Source organism: Capsicum annuum, chromosome 11 (genome assembly GCF_002878395.1).
Source record: "Capsicum annuum cultivar UCD-10X-F1 chromosome 11, UCD10Xv1.1, whole genome shotgun sequence".
Taxonomy (NCBI): domain Eukaryota; kingdom Viridiplantae; phylum Streptophyta; class Magnoliopsida; order Solanales; family Solanaceae; genus Capsicum; species Capsicum annuum.
Window position 1 is genome coordinate 14,539,188 of NC_061121.1, and position 9,010 is coordinate 14,548,197.

Genomic DNA, 9,010 nt, shown 5'->3' on the forward strand with positions numbered 1-9,010 from the left:
TTTACACATATTAAATCTTGTTATGAGAAAACACCCAGCTCAAGAAAGGTGTAAGAAACCACGATCTGTACCTCTACAGGATTTAACCCCAACTTCACTATAATACTTGAGCCTCAACAATCAATAGAAATACAAGACTTCTTGTTAACTAAGAATTAAAACTTCTAACTCCTTTCTCTACAAAAACACAAATCTTTCCAAGATAAGTGTTCCCAAGTCTTCGAGTTCCCAGCTTGAAGAGACAATTCTTAACTCAGTTTATAGATCACTAATACTAGAACAATGACTCATTACAACTCAAAGAATCTACCTACTACATAGTCTACGACTTGCTAAGTAAGGGACCAGGTTCTTCTTCAAGTATGTGAACTGTTATGCTGATTGTTGATTTTCTTTTCAGTGCCTTGAGTAAATTGCTTGATCGTGCTTTGTTGTATATATGTACCATGATGATTACTCCTGTGATAGAATCTTTGTATGTTCATCTTTCTTTCTTCTTGTTTTTATTCTATCAAGTAACTTCACTCCCTATTGTAGTCGTTCTCCTCCTCTGGTTGAATAGGACTCTTTTGTTTTATCCTTTATCCTTGCAGAACTCTTCAACCTGTTGGACTTCTAGATTAACTCAACTTATGAATGTTGCATTTTTCTTCCACTTTACTGAAGTGATAAGTGTTTGAGAAGGTTCCTGAATATTCTTTCTTATCCACTCCTATCTGTGTGCAGTATCATCTTATCAACAGCCTTGCTTGCAGTTTTTCTTTGTACACTTGATTGGACCAACTTTCACAACATGTTTCATTCACATGTCTATCATCAAAATTCCATATGTCTTAACAAATTCCCTCTTTTTTATGATGACAAACATAGTAGCACATCATAGAACCTTGACATACTCAATAAGGCATTTGAATAAAAGACTAGCACAGAATGAAATAGGTTAGTCGTTGAGTTATAAGCATTGCATAGCCTACTCTTCCCCATTTTGACATCATCGAAAAGATGGATCAACAGGTGAAAACGTCTAATAATTCATGGCCATTGAGGCTATCAATAAGATAATCAAAACTCACAATAAGAGAACATGAATGGAATATGATAAAATAGGAGCAGAAAATAATATAACAACTAAGCCCATTTCATTAATTTACAGAGATAACTAAATATACCAAAAAGTAAACTAAGAGAGAACAAGCTTTCAGGAAAAAGGAACAAAAGAAGATAGGCTTAAGATATCAGTGAAGAGACTAAGTAGAGGAAGAGGAGGGAATAAGAGAGGTGAGTTTCCTAATAATATCTACATTTTCAGCTCTCTCTTTTTTCAACAAAGAATTAAGGGAAGCAATTTGAGCATGGAGGATCCCTTTTTCTTCTTCATGAGTAGCCTTCAAAGTTGCCTGAGCAATTTCCACCTCAGCTTGTTTCTCAGCCAGTGAATTTCTCAATCTTTACATCGGATTATCAGCATTCTTCATGGAAACAGGTAGCATCATATGATTCACATGCCCTATGACATCTTTGGTAGCCTGTGAAAACCACACTTGAACAGAAACACCAAAGTCCTCAAATATGGGGGTGAGCCAAAATTGATAAGGTAGATCATGTCTATTCACTTCCTTTAGTAGAGCCCTTTGCATATGCTTTAGTATGATTCGAGGCAGATCATTTCTTACTTTAGTATCCAACAGTTCCATAAGTGTAAGATCAAGAAAACTAGCCATACACCACCTTTCCTTCCTAGGGATAATCATTTTATGGACCAAATCAAAATAGAGCTAATGCAATGGGGATATCTCCCTCTTAAGGATTCTTTTATGGTGGAGCAAGTTAGGATTTCTAGAAAACTTCCTACCTATGTTGAGGGCAAAGGTAAGATTATCCAGAGGAGGCCAGGTACCCTTGACATAGTGACCCCATCCCCCAGAGGGAATACGTAAAATCCTAGCAATGTCAGCAACATAAAGGTTCATGGTAACCTTTCTGACAGTAGTGGAGAACAACTTACCAATTCTCACCCCATTCGTATAAAACTCATGCACTTCAGGTCTAACAAAGCTACACTGAAGATCACCTTGAAGAAATAAATGTGACCAACCTTGAAACTCTAATTTTCTTAATAACACTTGCATATCAGGCGCCCAAAACCACTAACAACCCTTCCTCTAGCTAATTTCTGCTTTTCAAAGTTAAGATGATGAGCTCAGAAGTATCCTGATGAGAAGATGAGTAGGGAACTTCAAACTCAGGTGCCAACTCATTAGTAGTATCTGGGGTAAAGTCAGAGTTAGATGAGTCAGAAGGAACAGGTAGGGTGACCTGATTCTTGAGACAAGTAGAGGGCTTGGGAGGGGAAACTTTTGAGGAGGAGGATCCTTGGACATTAGACGGAAATTTTAAAGAGGAGAAGGCCTTTTGAGTAGGTTTAGAAGAGGATTTTATGGGCAACGAGAGTTTTGGAACTTTGGCCATGATAGTTTTTATCTTTCTGACAGATCGAAGTAGAGTATAAGGGATAGCGACATTTGGAAAAGGTTCTGGAGGGGCAGTATTGTGAACAGTGGCAGGAATAGAAGAGGGTTTTCTTAAGAGGTTGGACGTGGACCTTTTTGGGTTTAACTCAGCAATAGAAAGGTTATCTCTGTCACTAGGATTATCATCATCTTTAATAATTTGGAGTGGGATAGAAGAAGGAAGGAAGGGTTTCGAAGAGGATAGAGAAGGTGAAGAAATTTGGGCAAAAAGATTTGGAAAATTTTTGAAAACAGCAAAATTGGTAAATTTATGAGAGAGTGAAGGAGGGATTAAGGGAGGTAAGGTGATGTTTGGATGAAGGATAAGTGCAGTGAAGGGATTTGGAATAGAGTCAGTAGAGGAGGAAGAAGAAGAGGAGGAAGATGAAGAGAATGATTCCATTTTTGAATCAAGAAGGCGTTCTTGAGTATGAGGAAGGTGCAGAGAATTTTTAGTGTAGAAACAAAACAAATGAAAGTGTATTTAAAAGAAAAGGATAAGGAATTTGAAGGGGTGAGGAACTATATTTGGCAGAGCGTAATGATGAGTGTTTCAGTTCTAATGGCAAAGGAAGTGGCAGATTTTTGACAGGGAAGGGACTCTTTTATTTTGGCAGTTTAAATGGACCAATAAGGAACCAGGAAAACAACTTGTTTCTCTTTAAGCTACTTTGAAGTAATAATAATCATACCTGAATGACAAAATAGACAAAATTACTTCTGTAATCAATGCTTTCTGCAAAATCAACACACACATGTTAATCAATCATACTCTAAAATCTTGGACTTAGGAAACACAACTTAATATGTGAGACTGAATTAATCAACAATCACTTGTAAAATCAAATTATTTTAGTCAAGCATTAAGGGAGACTTATGCAATTTTAATAATCCCCAAGGCTAACCTATTTTTTTCAAAGTGTTCTCTACTCAAGGCCTTAGTGAAAATGTCAGTAATCTGTTCCTCAGTGGAACAAAACATAATGGATATATGACCTTTTTCAACATTATCTCCAAGAAAGTGATGCCTAATATCAATATGTTTGGTTCTTTTATGTTGAATAGAATTTTTAGCTATGTTAATAGCACTTGTATTATCACAAAAAATAGGAACACAACAAACATCTATACCAAAGTCCATGAGTTGTTGCTTAATCCATAGAAATTGTGCACAACAGGATCCTGCAGCAACATATTCAGCTTCAGCAGTAGACAGAGCAACTGAATTTTGCTTCTTAGTGGACCAGGTAATCAAACATGATCCAAGAAAGTGTACCATTCCTGGAGTGCTTTTCCTGTCCATCAGATATCCTGCATAATCAGCATCTAAGTAACCTATAAGATTAAAGTTACTACCTTTGGGGTACCATAAGCCAAGATCACTGGTTCCATTTAAGTATCTGAAGATTCTCTTCACAGATTTTAGATGTGATTCTTTGGATTTTGCTTGAAACCTGGCACATAGACCTACACTGAACACAATGTCAGGACTGCTTACTATAAGGTACAATAATGACCCAATCATACCTCTATACATCTTTTGCTCTATATCTGAACCTGTTTCATCCAACTCCAATTTTGTGCCAGTTGTAATAGGAGTACTTATCTCTTTTGCCTCTTCCATGGAGAATCTCTTAAGAAGCTCTTTGACATACTTCTGTTGGTGAATCATTGTACCTGAAGCTGACTGTTTTATTTGCAAACCCAAGAAGTAATTCAGTTCTCCCATTATGCTCATCTCAAATTCACAACTCATGAGTTTGGCAAACTCATGAGTCATACTCATATTTGTTGAGCCAAAAATAATATCATCCACATACACCTGCACAACTAATAAATCCTTTCCATTAGTTTTCAAAAAGAGGGTATTATCAATTTTACCTCTGGTATGTCCATGTTCTAATAGAAACTTTAACAGTTTCTCATACCAAGCTCTTGGAGCTTGTTTCAATCCATACAAGGCTTTGTACAATTTGTACACATGATCTGGAAACTTCTTGCTTTTAAATCCTGGAGGTTTTTTAACATACACATCATCCTTGAGAATGCCATTTAGAAAGGCACTCTTCACATCCATCTGATAAAGGATAAATTCCATGTATGCAGTAAAAGCAACAAGTAATCTTATAGCTTCAAGTCTTGCTGCAGGAGCAAAAGTCTCATCAAAGTCAATTCCTTCTTCTTGATTGTATCCTTGAACCACAAATCTTGCCTTATTTCTTGTAACTGTTCCATGCCCATCAACTTTATTTCTATATACCCATTTAGTCCCAATTACTGATTTGTCTTTAGGGAGAGGAACTAAGTGCCATACTTTGCTTCTCTCAAACTGATTCAACTCTTTCTGCATGGCTATGATCCAATCAGTATCAAACGATGCTTCAGTTATCTTCTTTGGCTCAATCTCTGATAGGAATGCCTTGAAGGCACACATACTTCTCAATCAAGACCTTGTGGTGATCCCAGATGTGAGATCAGTAAGAACATTCTCAATGAGATATGATCCTTGATACTTATATCCTTTTGGAATCAAGCTTAGTGAGCTACCAGGATCATTGTTGATATTTTAAGCCGGGGTATGCTCAGTTCCCCCTATCACTGTGCCCTCAGCTTCAGTTCCCCCTATCAAAATGTCTCCATGTTTGGTAGCACCAATTGATGCACCGGATTGTATAACCTGTTCCTCCGTGTCACTTCCTTCCTGCAGGTTAGTCTTAACACAGGATTCATCAAAGATTACATGCATACTTTCTTCAAAACAGTTAGTTTTGTTATTTAAAACCCTATAAGCCTTACTATGAAGTGGGCATCCTAAGAAGATTCCCTCATCACTTTTAGCATCAAATTTTCCCAAATTATTCTTTCCACTATTATGTATGAAACATTTACATCCAAAGATTCTAAGGTGAGAGATGTTAGGCTTTCTTCCTTTTAGTAATTCATAGGGAGTCTTTTCTAACAAAGTCCTGATCATGCATCTATTTATGATATATGCTACAGTACTTATTGCCTCAGCTGAAAGGTTTTTAGTAATATTTGCTGCAAGCATCATTGTTCTAGCCATATCTTCCAAGGTTCTGTTCTTCTTTTCCACCACTCCATCTTTTTGTGGTGTTCTAGGAGTTGAGAATTTGTGATCTATACCATTTGCTGAACAGTATTTGAAGAATTTTACATTCTCAAATTTTGAACCATGGTCAGACCTTATGGAAACTAAAGAAGTACCCAGTTTCTTTTCAATTTTCTTAATGAAGATTTCAAAGACATCAAAGGCATCTTCTTTAGAGTCTAGAAACAAAGTCCAAGTAAACCTGAAATACTCATCAACAATTACAAACACATACCTTTTTCCACCTCTGCTTTGAAGTCTCATGGGTCCACATAAGTCTATATGAACCAGGTCAAGGCACTTGGTAGTACTAACATGGTTCTTTGACTTAAAAGAGGATCTTACCTACTTCCCCCTCACACATGCATTACATAGTTTTTCTTCCTTGAACTTGGTCTTAGGTAATCTCAATACCATGTCTTTGGATGAAAGTATGTTGAGTTATTTCAGACTTGCATGACTAAGTTTCTGTGCCAAAGGAGGGGATCATTTTCTATAGCACTTAGACAAGTCAGCTCTGGTCCTGGTAGTGCCATGATGTTAGCTTTGTATCCATTTTTGTATCTCCTTACAGTGAGCACAACCTCTTTAGCATCCATCTTTTTTACCTTGACTCCTGCAGCAGTAAAAGTAACTTTATTGCCTTTATCACACAGCTGAGAGATGCTGAGCATATTATGCTTTAATCCTTCTACAAGATAGACATCCTCTAATGATTTTAACTTAAATGAGCCAATCTTTCCAATTCCAGTTATGATTCTCTTTTTTCCATCACCAAAAGAAACCCCTGCTCCATTTATTTTGGATAGTGAAAGAAACTTTTTCTTATCACCAGTCATGTGTCTTAAGCAAGCACTGTCTAAATACCAGTGCCTTTTGTTTTCTTTCACCTTCTCCTGTAAAAGAGTTCAAAGGTTAGCCTTAGGAACCCAAACAATCTTGGGTCCTAATTTATGAGTGAAATGATGAATTAAATTTTTCTTAGTCTATGCTGGCAACATGTAGTGCAACCTGTTTGTCTGACCAGAACTGGTTTTGTTCTTTTTGGTTTGAGAAGATCTGTTAGCCAGGTTTTGACTGCCTACTCTGCTTTTTGCAGCTACTGGACATTCAGTGGTAGGATGTCTAAGGTTTCCACAAATGAAACATAAATCTTTTGGATCATCAAAACTTTTGTGGAATGCCAAACCTGTCTTTTCATTGAAGTTTTTCTCACTTAATTTGTGAACAATTCTAGAGAAGTTTGTCCACTTGTTAGCCCTTTCAAGATCCAATTTGAGTTTAGATATTTCTTGATTCAACTTATTCATTTTTTTAGTTAAATCATGGCATTCTTGTTTGTATTTAACAAGCTCAAGTTCAATAGTTTCTTGTTCTTTACTCATGGTCTTCTTTCCATTTTCAGTGAGAGTTAATTTGAGAACTTCAGACCTGAGATCACTGTTTGAAATCTCAAGTTCTGCAACCTGTTTCTTGAGTATGCAACTCTCCTTGTCAACTGTATCTGAGCAAGCCCTTAAATCAATGAGATTAAATTTTAGACTTGCCAGACTATTGAACAATTCATCCCTATCATAGGTTAACTCGTGGAAATCATCAATCAATGCATTCATCAAAGAAACAAGTTTTGACTTAGAGAACAATTTCAGTTTTTCTTTGAGTTCGAGTATGCTTTCCTCAGAGTCCTCATCTTCTTCATCTAGATCTGATCCCCAAGATCCATGAATGCAGTTTCATCAACTTTATCTTCATCTGAATCAGATCCCTAGGTTGCTATCATTGCATGTTCTTCTTTTCTTTTTGCCTTCAGTTCCTTTTCAGCCCTTTCCTTTTTCTATTTAATTTCCCAGATTGGACAGTCCCTAATCTAATGATCAGTTTTGCTACATTTGTAGCACCTATTTGGATTGTCATTGGAACATTTCTTGGTACCTGTTCCCTTCTTCTTCTTAAAGAATTTGCTGAAGTTCTTAGTTATGAAGGCAACTTGCTCCTTATTAAGTTCAAATTCATCATCACTCTCAGAAGCCTTCAATGCTTAGATTTTCTCAGGTGTTGCTCGTTCTTTGACTCCATCAACTTCTATTTCATAAGTCCTTAAGTTCCCTACTAGTTCATCCAGAGCCATACCTTCAAGATCTTTATTCGTCTCTCTGATTACAGTCACCTTGACATTCTATTTTGATTTTGGTAATACCCTCAGTACCTTTTCAACTTGTTCTTCCTCTGAAATGACTTTTCCTAAGAAAGTCAGCTCATTTGTTAAAGTGGTAAGCCTAGTCATCATTTCGTGCAAGGTTTTATTTTCCTTCATTTTGAATGCCTCATACTCAGTGAAAAGGAGAACGATACTAAACTTTCTTACTTGAGAAGTGCCTTCATGAGCATTTACCAGTGCATCCCAAATTTTCTTAGTAGTAGTGCAAGTGGATACCCTGCTGTATTCAGCAGGTCCTATTCGACAGATCAAGATATTCTTGGCCTTTGCATTTTTCTTCAAAGCCAACAAGTTATCCGGAGTAAATTCACTCCTAACTTTCTTAACTTGTTCACCATCAACTGTCTTCATTGAAATAGTGGGACCATCAGTAATCTTGTCCCATAATTCATAATCTTCACCTTGAATGAACATTTTCATTTTTGCTTTCCACCAAATAAAATAAGAGCCATCAAAAAGTGGAGGTCTAGTAGTTGCCTGACCTTCACTGTGACCAGTAGGAGGTGTGGAATCCATCATATTGATCTTTTCTTAGGTATTAGCCTTATTTAAGAAAACCTCTGTCTGATACCACATGTTAAAGTGTGATCCCTACTAATTTCCTATCTGTAAAACAAGTAAGTAAAAGTGGTTCACAGAAGTAAATACTGAACATAGTGTTTTTATGTGGAAAACACCCAGCTTAAGAAAGGTGTAAAAAACCACGACCTGTACCTCTACAGGATTTAACCCCAACTTCACTATAATACTTGAGCCTCAACAATCAACAAAAATACAAGACTTCTTGTTAACTAAGAATTAAAACTTCTAACTCCTCTCTCTACAAAAACACAAATCTTCCCAAGATAAGTGTTCCCAAGTCTTCGGGTTCCCAACTTGAAGACACAATTCCTAGCTCAGTTTATAGATCACTGAGACTAGAACAATGACTCATTACAACTCAAAGAATCTACCTACTACACAGTCCACAACTAGCTAAGTAAAGGACCAGGTTCTTCTTCAAGTATGTGAACTGTTATGCTGATTGTTGATTTTCTTTTCAGTGCCTTGAGTAAGTTTCTTGATCGTGTTTTGTTGTATATATGTACCCTAATGATTACTCCTGTGATAGAGTCCTTGTATGTTCATCCTTCTTTCTTCTTGTTCTTATTCTATCAAGTAACTTCACTCCCT

At 36.7% G+C, this 9,010-nt stretch overlaps 1 protein-coding gene across 1 annotated transcript; it reads right to left on the minus strand.

Moving 5' to 3' along the window:
* Positions 1 to 2,166: 2,166 nt before the first annotated feature.
* LOC124888787 (integrator complex subunit 6 homolog) lies at positions 2,167 to 2,913 on the minus strand. Its single transcript, XM_047400077.1, has one exon. It carries the CDS (start codon positions 2,911 to 2,913, stop codon positions 2,167 to 2,169), a length of 747 nt encoding a protein of 248 aa, XP_047256033.1.
* Positions 2,914 to 9,010: the final 6,097 nt, after the last annotated feature.

Bases quoted from the DNA above. Each gene is read 5' to 3' on its own strand.
- LOC124888787 (XM_047400077.1), bottom strand. From the start codon at position 2,913: ATGGAATCATTCTCTTCATCTTCCTCCTCTTCTTCTTCCTCCTCTACT.